Source organism: Argentina silus (genome assembly GCF_951799395.1).
Source record: "Argentina silus genome assembly, chromosome: 17".
In the NCBI taxonomy this organism is placed as follows: Eukaryota; Metazoa; Chordata; class Actinopteri; order Argentiniformes; family Argentinidae; genus Argentina; species Argentina silus.
The window spans coordinates 3,339,884-3,352,719 of record NC_139671.1 but is presented as its reverse complement, the minus strand read 5'-3'; the positions used below and the strand labels follow the sequence as shown (position 1 = coordinate 3,352,719).

Below are 12,836 nucleotides of genomic sequence, written 5' to 3'. Positions count from 1 at the left end.
CTAGCGGCTACGCCCAGCAAACGTTACTCAAGAATGTGACTGTGAACTTAATAAGTATATGGATGAGTCAACACCCCAAGTAAGTGGAAAATGAGTTACTGTATAACATACAAAAACCTGAACTATCCCTTAAGTGGAAAACATACGGCAGTCACACCAAACTTTTGAAAAGCTGTTGGTAAGACATACCCAACAATCAATGAAAACATGAAAATAATGCGAGATACAGAGGCAGCTGTAAGCTGGTAGTTGGGGGTACCTGCTAGCCTACACATGGGCTGCTGCAAAACTAACAGGTATTTTAATGTCAAAAAGACTTTGAATGTCAACAGTGAGAAAACATAGAGAGAGAAATGCTCATTTCAACTGCAAAGGTAAAAGTCATTGAATGATATTCTCTCTGCGGTCAAATGTAGGCCATGAAAAAAAATACTTCACTGTCCCATTACTTACGTAGGGCACTGTATATTTATTGCCATTTAAGACACATGGTGTAATGCTGAATACTCACCATGATCAGTGGAGCAGAGCCATGGCTTAAACCTTGGAAGATCCACCCATTTGGGGTCCCATCCCAAATGCGTAGATCTTCAGTCTGTGCTTCCCAGACAAAGGTGGTCTCTCTCCTCCTCTCTCCTCTCCTTCTACACCCTCTTCTCCTGTTTCATCTCTCCCTTGCTGCAATCGCCTCAACCCTACAGGTCTAGGATAATTCAGTAAAGTATTTTATTAGGCAACCTCTAAGAACATTTAATTCCTGTAGCAACTAGCTAACTTGCCACTCAATATTTTAAAGGGTACCATTTCTTTGTATCCCTTCGAAATTTCACAGGCATTTTCAAGAGCCCCAAGCCCCCCCCCCCCCCTTCCTCCTCCATGACTATTCTCAGCTTCTTCATCATCAGGGGCAATCTTTCTCTTCTTTGAGAAACACTTTTACAAACTCACCTGAAAATTCAATCAAGAAGATTTTGTTTCGCTCGACCCAACTTTAGTGTTATCGTGATTTAAACTGATATGCTCGCTAAACATCACTTTGAAGAACTGTGTTAGCGAGCAAAGTCGCATCGAAAACAACCATCATCTTGCTAGGACCACATAGCCGACAACACAGTTGCCAACAAACGGTTAGGTGGGATTTCGTTGCAACGAGTTTGTAGCTTAGCACAAGCTAGCTCTTCACCTTATTGCAGCTGCTCAACCCTGTTTATGACCTGCGGTTACTCAACAGTCTCCCCCGCTGTCGCGGCGCTGCTCCGAGGTGGCTGGAGGAGAAGATGCTGCGCCTGTGCTCGGGGCTGTAGGCTACGAGCCGCGCCAGTGGTTGACGCTTGGTCTCCTGCCCTATTTGCTCGAAGTGGAGACACCGCGGAGAGCCCGTGTGCATTATTGCGTACCAGCACAACTCATGTGTCACTCAACGTTAGCATCGGGAGACTCCCCTCCCATTACTAAAAAATAGAAAGTAGGTGAAAAGATGACAAGCTTGAAAACTGTGGCAGGAATGCAGTGTGTTTGTCTGTGCCAACTTCTGGCAGGGTGTGTTTAATGCAATTCCAGTTCTGACAGCAACATGGCCCACTGCAGCCCCAGACCCAAGTCATGTTTTATGAATTAATTTGCATAATCACTGCGTGTATGCCAAGTTTTATATGCAAGGGGGTCATGTCCTGAAGCTATCAATGTTTTCGGGAATTTTACACTGTATATTCATATACTCTTGGCTATGCAGGGAATTTGTTGTTGGGGTGATGAGGGACATCAGGTGGAGATCTGCAGACGTACTGTAGGTACAGTATATCACCTTACACTCCCTAAACTTCCTAGTTCCAATTGCAGGTGAAGCAATACTCAAATGAATTGTTTTTCTATCTATTCTCATCCATACATTGGAGTTCAGAGCTTAAGTGCGTGTATTTTTTTGTTTTTTTGTTATTGAATACAAAAAAAGAAAATGACACAACTGTATCATCAGTGTCTAGTTCACATAGAGTTTAAGGCTGCCTAACATAGCCGTACGAAGCCCCTCGGGAAAACAAAACATCCTTTCACTCCCCTGTCCTCCCTATTGTGTTGAAACGAGGTTGAAAACATTCAAACAAATGTCGCTATCCTGATAAGGATCTGTTTTTGACAGCTGCTAAGATCGTCATTCAGTTGGAATGTTTCCTGTAACATTTGCGATCTACAAGTAAAGAGATTCCTATGGAGAAGCTGAGGTTTGAACCCAGGATGTCATACATGTGAAACATGCGCTCTACCACTGAGCTAGATCCCTGTCCCCCACCTCTCTTTATCGGACTTCCATTTGTTTAAATGCAACCATTCCTAAAAGAGCAATGAATGTCAGCTACCTCAGCCTGCTTGCCTTGAATCAACCATCAAGACATATCCTTCTCCATGCCCTGAGAACCTTTCTATGTGTTAGGTGGAGGAACACCCTTTTTTTTTTTTTTCTGCCTTCTTTTTCACATTTCAAGCATTGAGACGATCAGTGACAGCATACCTTTGTTTGGCCTATCGTTAGTCATAAGCTTTTTCCCTCTCCCTATTACACCCCATATTACAGCCCTATTACACCCCATATTACACAGCCCTGTTCTCATCACTGCTCCATCAAGGGAATTCATTTCTAAATTAAAGGGGAACACAGGCAAACTCTCTTCCGCAAAGGGTCAGGAGGATGCTAAATATATCCTTTCTTTAGGTCTCTACAGACACAAAAGAGATGTTTTTTTTGTATTTCTAGCAGCTACTACTAGTAGCTACCTACTTGATGTACTGTAGCCTACACTTTTCTCACAACATGTTCTATGCATACCTTTTAAGAAAAGGTATTTGTAGAAAACGCTCAATCTTTTTCACATATTCATCCAATGGAAATGAGCTAGAGTGCGTTCATTCATATGTAGTCTCTCCGTGCCTTAGAATTGAAGTGGGGGCAAATAAACTCTGGATGGGAACCCCAGCTGGCAGCAATTTTCTCGCTAATGAGCATGCTCAGTCTAGCATACTCAGAAAAAACATATTTAATGTCTCCCTTTATGGGCATTTAAAACCATTATTCAGTGACGCTCAATGAACAGCGCAATGGAAATCGCGCCGAGCTATAGTGTCTGAAACAGATGACAAACTATCTCAGCAGACACATTGGCGATACGGTATACTCTGTTTTACTGTTTCTATATGTGAATAGCTTGGGTGAATTGCCACCATTAAATTAAATGGTGAGGAAAAATCAAAAGTGTCACAAGGGAATTGGATAACACTTTGTTTTGCTGTTCTAAATCAACTGGTATTTCCCGAGTATGTATTGAAGTATATTACTGTATGTGGCAGCAAAGCACACTTTCTGGTGTTATTGGACTGTGACACAAAGTGTTAGAGAGTGGTGTTGTGCTGTATCCTGTGACTTCTGGATGATTTAATGATGAGCCTGGAGGTGCCAGAAGTTTGAATTTGTTTGTGCATAAATTATTTTGTTTATTATATTGTGTTAACAAGCTGGTGAACGTAATTTGAATGTAGCTTGAATGTACCCAAATGCTTGTACAAGCTGAATGCTATTGCACGCTGATACAGTAGAGTCAGATACATGGCCTACATTTAAAGCCCTAAAATAACTTTAAGGATGAATTGTGGCCCCATTTGATATGCAGATGAGCTTCTGCTTGTTGTGTTGATTATATAGTCATGTGAAACTGAAGACACACTTTACTGTAAGGTTGTGTACTCTTTGTTTTTGTGAGAATTTTTTTAGATATGCTCAACATACTGTAAAGTTCCAAGTTCAAGTTTCATTCATGAATTGAAATATCACTCAAAAATCCTGCTTGTGTGGTATGGAGAGGGTTAGGCCGTGGAAAAAGCCCCAAGTTATACTGTATATAACTTTTCCACAGCACCTCAGCCATGGGCTTTCCCAGTGAAAACAGAGCAGGCTATTGCCAGGGCACCAGAGGGAGAGATGCCTGGGGGAAGGAGATTAGGGAGGAGAGGTTATTGCTGAAGGATGCTTCTGTCTGGGTCTGGCAGTATGATCACTGTTATTCTAGCCATTTTCATTCTGTTATGTGTTGTCTCTCCCACAAGCCATTTGTCAGCCTGACGAAGAGGGTGGTTCAGGGTGGAGACAGACTTGGGAAAGGGGAGTTGATTGGTGGGGTGGAGGTGGCATGAAAAGACTCGCTCCTGGGGGACTGATACCAACACACAAAATAAGGGCATCCCTCTTCTTGGCAGTGGGCTATTGGAGGTAAACAAACCCACCCCCTCCATCTTGGAAAGGCATTTGTTGTTGTGCTGTCATTGACTTATGTTGGTAGGGAAGGCCAGACAAAACAGAACAGGCACTCTTTTGAGTTTTTTACTTTACTTTATCTGTTTAGTGCTAATACATTTTTTTGAGTAGTTATGGAGTGTTTTCAGTATTAGATATAACATGTTTAGATATATCTAATGCCGGGAATACACAGGGTGATTTTATAACGTTTTCGGAAAGATTCACTTGTCATCGACCGGCTTTCAAGAGAGGGATGAAATTCTGTCATTGGTGAGAATTGCGTGATTGTTACTAGCACAGTGTGCAAGGGTCAACAATCAGAATGATTGTCCAGACCACTCTGCGATGTCAACATTTCTGAATTTTGTCAGGATGTCTGAATTTGTTGTTGTTGCTCATGCAATGTGGCCAGTGTCACAATAAAAACCCTTGGCAGATGGTAAACTGAACTGGTAAAAGAAGAAATCAGACTGCACCGTTGGTTTTACCTGAGATAAATCAAATGGCATTAAACTATTCTCTGGTGTTTGTCAAACGCTCAATGTTGCACGTTCAATCATCCTGTATATTCCTCTCATTTGTATGAGCTATCGATCAAATGCTCGTTTTGGCTTGTCATTTCTCATTGTATCACTATCAACGGTTCTTATCCGTTGGCGCATTTGTCAACATGAAATGTTGGAATGTGAAAGCCTCCATTGCACAGTGTGTACTTTCTACCGACCTTGAAAACCTCAAGACGAATATGTTCACAGACATTAGGATTTAAATTGTACAGTGTATTCCTGGAATGAATCACACGAGATTACACTCACACCGTATGTGTTGTAGTATGTGTTTGTAATGATGTAGGTACACAGTTTGTTACCTGAGCAACCTTTGCAGTACCTTTTTTTGAAAACACAATATTACAAACCCAGTCTGAGGGTCTGCTAAAATGAGCCTGTGTGTGAAATATTCAAGTCCACCTGCAATGTGTTGTGGAGCCACCTGTCATGTGTGTACTACACAACATTAATTATGTGTAGTACACACATGACATGGATGCTTTTATTTCAGGTACTAGCAAGTGGGTTAAAAATAGAAGCACTTAATTCCAAAATGAGCCAGGCTAGGAGGAAAGACAGAAATAAATAGACATATCTGTGGGTATTCATATAATATATGCCATTTAGCAGGTTTTTTTGTCTATGCTTTTTATTCAAAGCATAGACATACATACCCTCCATAAATATTGGAAAGAGGAAGCATTGTAGAAATGACAACCCTTTTTATATATAGTCCCCCTATTTCAGGGCACCAAAAGTACTGGAAAATTGGCTGGGCAGGTTTCTGGTTAGCCAGCTGTGTTCCGTAACATCATTTGTGCAGGCATAAGAGAACTGCCAAAGTCAAGTATTGATTCTAAGCTTTGCCAAAATCAACAGTTAGGAACATCATTAAAAAGAAAAAAAAGTAATGGTGAGCTCAGCAATCGTAAACAGGCTGGTAGGCCAAGGAAGACTTCTACAGTGGATGACCAAAGAATGCTCACCGTAATTAATAAAAACCCCTAAACAACTGTCCCAAAGATCAAGAATACTCTGCAGGAGGTAGGCGAGAATGTGCCAGAGACCATCTGCAGAATACGTCACCAGCCAAACTACAGAGGCTGCAAGGTGCAAACCACTAGATATCCTCAAAAAGGATGGTCAGGTTACAGTTTGCTAAAAAGTACCTAAAAAGTCTGCAGTCTAATCTAGCATGTGGATAGATACAGTTGAGGAGTTCACAGGTTTGTGCAAAGCTCACTTCTGTAAACAGTGTAACCACTGTTTCGTCTGCCTGGAAATGTTCAATTTCATAACAGTGGGTCATGAGCCTTGTTGAGAAAACTGTTTCTGGGGATCACACTTTGAGAGGTGCCTTTGAATTAATCTTTGAGTTAATTTAAAACACAAACTTACTTTGAGACAGATATATCACTATCCTCTCCACTATCCCCTAAAATATGTTCAGAAGCACAGGGTAGCCTATGTCTTGATCAGTGTCAAGCAAAAACAACAAGAACTACTACAACCATGCACCAAAACAACTACTACCACTGCCTTTCTGTACTCTTGAGATTTTATGTGATAATGCACCCTTTGAAACCTACAATAACAATCAACAGTACAGCCTACCTCCTTGTTGTTCACCTTAGGATGTATACAAACGTGACCTTTTTCTCAGTGAGACACTGAAGAGGAGATCACAGAGAAATGGCTGCTGCCTCCTCACCCTCCTTCTGATGACTCTGTCGCTCACCCCCTCTGGAGGACAAAGAATGACAGCCTTCTGATTGTATGACAGCTGTACCTGGAAGGCTTTCAATTTCCAAGCACTGTTTCCACTAACAGAGTGGGAATCAATGTGTGATTCAACTGAAAGTAAAATTACTTGCCAGAATCATTCAGACATGAAGTCAGGTTTCTGTGTGTTTCTGCGTGTTTGTCTGAGCGTGTGTCTAGTCTATTCAAATCACTCTCAAAGCTCTTTATATCTGCTTGTATACTGCAGGCATCAGACAGTAGTGAGGTAGTGACGATAGAATATGAATCATGAACCCATAGCTTCTTCAAGAATATTCCCCCCATCAAGGTGTCACCGACTCCTCTGACACAGAGTGACAACCCTGAAGACTCGAGGCTGCTACAGTATATGGTCAGCAAAAGGAGTTAGCGTCTGTCTTGACATTAATAGATTGTGAGTTGGCTCCCTGACTCACATTCAGCAATGATCCTTGTTGTCTCTCTGATGGACCCCTGCTGCATGGACTGAGGTAATGACCCCTGGATGGCCCGGTAATCTGTCACTATAGAGTATGTAAGCATCTGGGGTCCCTCACATGAGTTTTTAAGACAGTATAGGAGACTATTGACAAAGGATTTCCATTTCACAATAGCTTGTTGTAACTTCTAGTTGAACAAAAAATGTATAGCATCAGAGGAGAGTTTTTCAGTTTTGAGCAAGAGTTACACCTTCTTAACATGCCAATCAATTATCTTTGTTGTTGTTGCATCTTGAGGAAGTCTTTGAAAAGGGAGACCCAACAAAATAAAGGTGAGACACACAACTAACTTTCTTCTCATGTTGTGAAAAAGCATGTTTAGGATTCATGTCATCAGTGAAATTACGCTCAAAGTGTGGAACAGAAAGAAACAAATCTTCTTGTGGGAAAAAGTTGTTTTGCTATAACCCAGAAACTCACGAAAAATAACTTCTTATGGTTTTGATCTAGTTGGGTCCTTTGTGTCATCTGTCGATGTGTTGATGACAGAGACACATTGCTTCAAAGCTCTCCTTCTCTCTCTCTCTCTTTTTCTCTGTCTTTGCTTCCAGGGGTAAATCAGAGGAGCCAGGATGTTGCCCAAGTGTAAATCACACACAGGGATGTCTTTATAGGAAAGCCCTCCAGCCCCAGGCGGCTCCCACTGTTTTTCACGACAGATGGCCTCCCCACAGGAAATGTCTCCTCCACCCTTCCCCAGGGACCAAGAGTGTTTATCACAACATAAAGTAGCTAAAGCATTCCGACAATTACTGAAATTCATAGGGGAGCTAACCGGTCCCACTAGATTGTGTAAAAAGTGACCCTCTTGTGAGATGTACAATATCTGTACAGTCGGCCTATGTGGTTTGTGTGGTTATGAAATTGAGGAAACCTTTTAGAAGTCTCTGATTAAAGGTTTTGAGAGGCCCTGTGTCTCAACATCTTCATTATTAAGTGCTGCAGTGCTGGCATTGCTTGTTTTCTTTAGAAGGCATTTGAGGTGTCTAATGTAGGGAAAATAGATAGCCTAATCTTTTATTATTCATGTAAAGCATTCTCACAGACCAGGCTATTCACAAGACCCGACGCTTCTTCACACAAAGCATGTGGAAGTATATGGACAGAAATGGAATATGAAAGATTTCCCGATCATGTTATGACCCCAACAGAGGTGGTTCGTTCTGTTTGCTTCTCCTTCCCTGACAAAGTCAAAGTCAAAGTCAAAGTGGCTTTATTGTCAATTCTTCACGTCAAGAGCCAGGCATTAAAGTGAGGCCTAGACTACCATGGTAATGAGAGAATGCACATTTATAATGGATGGGGGATATTTGGAGTGTATAAAAGTTCGCGGGTATGAAGCTATTGACTTGAGAGAGAGAGACTGGTTGCCAAGGTTTGGGCTGACAGTGAGTGCTCTCCATGTACTGTAGCAGCAAGTCAAAGTCAAAGTGGCTTTAATGTCAATTCTTCACATGTCAAGACATACAAAGGACATCGAGAGGACGTTTCTCACTCTCCCACGGTGAGACAGATAAAGTGCCCAGGCACAACAGATAAGACAAGACATACTAAAAGTAAAACATTCAATAAAAATAATTTAAACAGTGCAAAAAGAACAGTCAGTAAAGACAGTAAGTAGCAGCCAAATACTGTGTATTCTGTGTACAAATAATAGTGCAATAGTAGATTATAACAGTAGAATAGTGGATTGACAAGCAGACATCTCCTCTATGCGAGCAAGCCTTCTGGTCTGGTTGTACTGTCGTATGTACAAGGGGAATGTATGACAGCACAATAATTCTCACTCGCAAGCCCTCCTCTTCAAAAACACAGAAGAACACAGTAGTTGCGCAGGAACACAGTAGTAGCACAATGTATTTAGAGTGTACACATGTAGAGTGTTATATGGGAGAATTAACTGTTCATCTTACAGCTTAGGGGTAGAAACACGCTTTGAACCTGGTGGTACAGTATGCAGTCTTTATGCTGCAGTACGATCAGACGGAAGATCTTCAAGTAATGTCCAAAAGTGACATCATGGGGAAAATGAATCCAGAGCCCTCATAGGTCCTTTTGGTCTCATTGATCAAGCAGCCAATTCCTTAATTGAGTTATTTTGGTCCTTGCCTTAAAAGGTCACATATCTTGGATCTTTAATTAAGGAGAGGCAGGACGGGTCGGTTGAGTTAGGGGAGGAGGCCACTGCATTCACTCAGTCCACCATTAAAGGTGACAGAAAGTCATTTCAAGAGGAGGACAACTCGCTTTGATTACCCTTCGCAGCTGTGGGCCAGCCTTCCTCTCTCAAATTCACCCTGGGAATTCTAATTAATATTTACAAATGAAAGCTGTTATGTAGATGTATGTCTTAACTATCTGCAGGGAAATAAACCTCCTTGGGGAAGCGTATTGGTCATATTTTCCATCACTAAATCATTGTACACAGCCAGTACCTTGGAGACTATGTTCATAGTACAGCTATGCTTCAAATGAGATTTCATGCTTTCGTAGCCCCTATTGCATGTTTGGTATTGTCAATCGTAACGTTTTTTAAAGTGGGCATTTTTAGTTTTTACTATTTGAACTTCTATGGCTATCATATATTTATTATTGTACTTAGTTTATTTGTCTCATTTTGTTTTTATTTTCTTCCTGTGTATTCTTCCTCTAACGCCCATTGCCTATTGCATTTGTGTATGGAATGTGCAATACAAATAAAGTTTGATTGATTGATTGATTGATTGATTGGTGTTGGTTGATTTAAAGGCAGATAAATTACAAGGCTTACCCTTCAAAACAATCAGGGGGTTAGAAGACAATCATTTCTAGACAGAGAACCACTTTAAGATGCAGTCACAGCAGCAACATTGTTCAAACGTTAACATTTGATTATTCTTCTGTACTACGTGTCACAGGAAACCCCTACGGAAGGAGGAGAATGGAACAAGCCGGGGGGAGTATGCCATGAGCTCACGCAGCAAGAAGACCGTGGACACCAACAACACAGGGGTGTAGAGAGTACCCACACTGAACGACACGGAAACCTCAACCCAACCCACTAGAAATGACAAGCAATCCTCCTGAAGGTTGAGGAGACTGGGGGGCTCGTAGAAGGGAGATAGAATAGCAAGTCATGCTTCAGCCATTGTGGTAAAATTACAAAGGAGATAGAATGGGCCCTTGAGAGAGCATAGCATTGATCATATATTTAGCTGGGTTTGGAGCACAGGGACTCCTTTACTTGCAGGGCTTGGCACTGAACCCTTCACGTGCTGGCTCCGTCTAGTGGGGTCTGGATGTCTAGTGGGGACTGGATGTCTGGTGGGGACGCGGTGACAACTGGCAGCGCATTGGCTGAATATGTCAGTCCATCAATCACCTTGGAGACCCATCAATGGACAGAGGAGATACGTAAATACTGATGATAAAAAAAACTGCATGCACTTTCTGTTGAATGCAATGACTTGATTTGTGTCTTTCTCTTTCTGCACTTTCCCCCTCAATTTAAATGTCTTTACCCCCCCCCCCCCCCACCCCTTTCCCTCTGAACGTTTTTATGATGACCAAGGGACAAATCAGCCTTTTATAAATTGACACTCTCTTAAAAAAGCAAGCAGAGAATCCAGTGGCCCGTAAACTAAATATGATAAGGGAATATTTGAAATTGGTTGTCCTGAAGTGTTGAGTGGATTGCTTCTGCTCTCTGACTATGCAATTTGAAAGAATGAGATATGAACCCAAGGTGTTTAATTCACATGAAAATAGTGAGCGTGTCCTTCTGTCAATCAATGAAAGATCGTTTTGTGCTTTCCAATTTGGATCCGCGTTGCCATTGTTGATGTATGTGTACTCTGCTATACTATACGATACTAATCAACTAAAGCACTGCAAACCAATCTCTTATTTCACACAGACAGCCTATAGAACTCCAATACACAGAAGTGACTCAAAGACTGTTACCTTAGGGCTTTGCTACGAAAGACAGCTAAATTATACCCCTGAATAAGCCTTTACAGTATGTCTGATATATGCAAGCGTTTCCCCTTTAAATTGGTTCTGTATTTATTTTGATTTTAAACAAGGTTCCCCCCCCTCTATACATGTCTACAGTTTGGCTAGAGGAATCAAGGTTTTAGGTTGTTACCTCCGTGTTACAGTATGTGCACTGAGGACATCATGTTATCTTAGCATGTTGTCCTAGCATTTGCTGTCAAACAGGCAGTTTACTATATAGCTGACAGCTACCCCAGTAAATTACTCTGTATTCATTTCTGGTACCACATTGTTGACAAGGTCAGTTATTGTACTGTTGCTTTGGTCGATTACAATAATATTCTAGTATCATTTTGGTGGATCGTTGTAGTTGCTCTTGTAATCTACATCTCCATACTGTTGGACCTTGTCTAAACCTGGTGTGAAGAAGAAACAAACTGTGGCACTTAAAAACAACTTTTACTTTTGAAATCTCATCAAGAAGGATCCAGATATGCATTTGAAAACAGGCTTTCCCTATCTATACATAGCCAGAAACATCCAACCTTACAGAATCAGAATAATTGTAACACCTGGTGTAAACAATTATGCTATAAAAATACTAAATTCAATGTCTCTGGTTTCCAAGCAATATGAGATTCTCCCTAAAGTAGCAAATGCAATGAGAGAGCATGACTTCAATGTTACTGCAGAGACCCGGAAGAATAGGTACACTGTAAGTTCCTCCACTGATACAGGATCAGATGTTTTTCCTCTTCCTAATGGTTAAGGTTTGGGGAAACAGTATGGTAGATCTGGGTTTAGGGACAACTTCTACCCTGAGCTAATGTGGAGTATTTGCATAGGCTATATGTTAAGTTCGAATTGATTGACATGGCGATTAGCTAAATCGTAAAAGAGTGATTGTGTGACCTTGAGGCCATTGAGGAGTGACATACAGTATGCACCTCCACTATTAGGCAAATTCACATAAGATGTCTTCACAAGGTCCTATAGTCATTAAAGATTGTTAAGAGGAGAGCATATTTATGGCATTGTTCTTGTATTGATGGAGGAAGGGAATCATAATTAGATTGGCATGCTGAATTCTATGAAATCCCAATTTTTACATGCATCACAAGTAAAGTGAAATACAATGACAACAGGGCTGCCGTATGTGTAAACTATATTTCCATCATTAAAAAGCATGCTGAACATATACAGGGGGGGGGGGGGCTGCAACTAAACAAGCTGACTACACATAGAGAAGTGTGTTAAGATCTTATTAGTTAAACCTGTGTAATAGGAGATCAATGGTATGTGAAATTATCAGGTATCAAGTTTGCATCGTATAACCTAAATTAACCCCCCAAATTTATGGTGGAATATTCAGACAATTGAAATGTTAAGTCAAAAAGAGGTTATTCAGGAAAAATCTAAGTTGTTCTAATGTTAACTATTTTGGCAAAAATTGAAAATGTCCGACATGAATATTAAATGCAACAATAATTCCTTGTGAGGTTCTACCATATCTTGACATAAGCTGTCTGAGTGAAATGTAATGGTAAAAGAGGAATTACTTTATTATGATAGAGGTGATTCATTGTCAAATGCTTAGTCTGGTGAAATAGCTGGTTTACTTTAACCTATCTTATATCCCACTTGGGGTCAGATATCGCTAAAAAATTAAATAAAATGTTGGCAGCAATCAGGAACAACTTCACCCAGACCTCAAATGCTGGTCAGTTTTAAAGTGATGCTCCAACATACGAGCCTAGAGATAAATTGTAT

The 12,836-nt window shown here is 40.9% G+C and overlaps 1 protein-coding gene across 1 annotated transcript in view; it reads left to right on the top strand.

Moving 5' to 3' along the window:
- prima1 (proline rich membrane anchor 1) overlaps positions 1-11,058 on the top strand; it is a 30,483-nt gene extending 19,425 nt beyond the window's left edge. Inside the window, exon 4 of the mRNA XM_083688546.1 lies at positions 9,989-11,058. Within this exon, the coding sequence (XP_083544672.1) occupies positions 9,989-10,088 (100 nt within the window). The 3' untranslated portion in view covers positions 10,089-11,058. The remainder of the gene's footprint in view (positions 1-9,988) is intronic.
- The last annotated feature ends 1,778 nt before the right edge of the window (positions 11,059-12,836 follow it).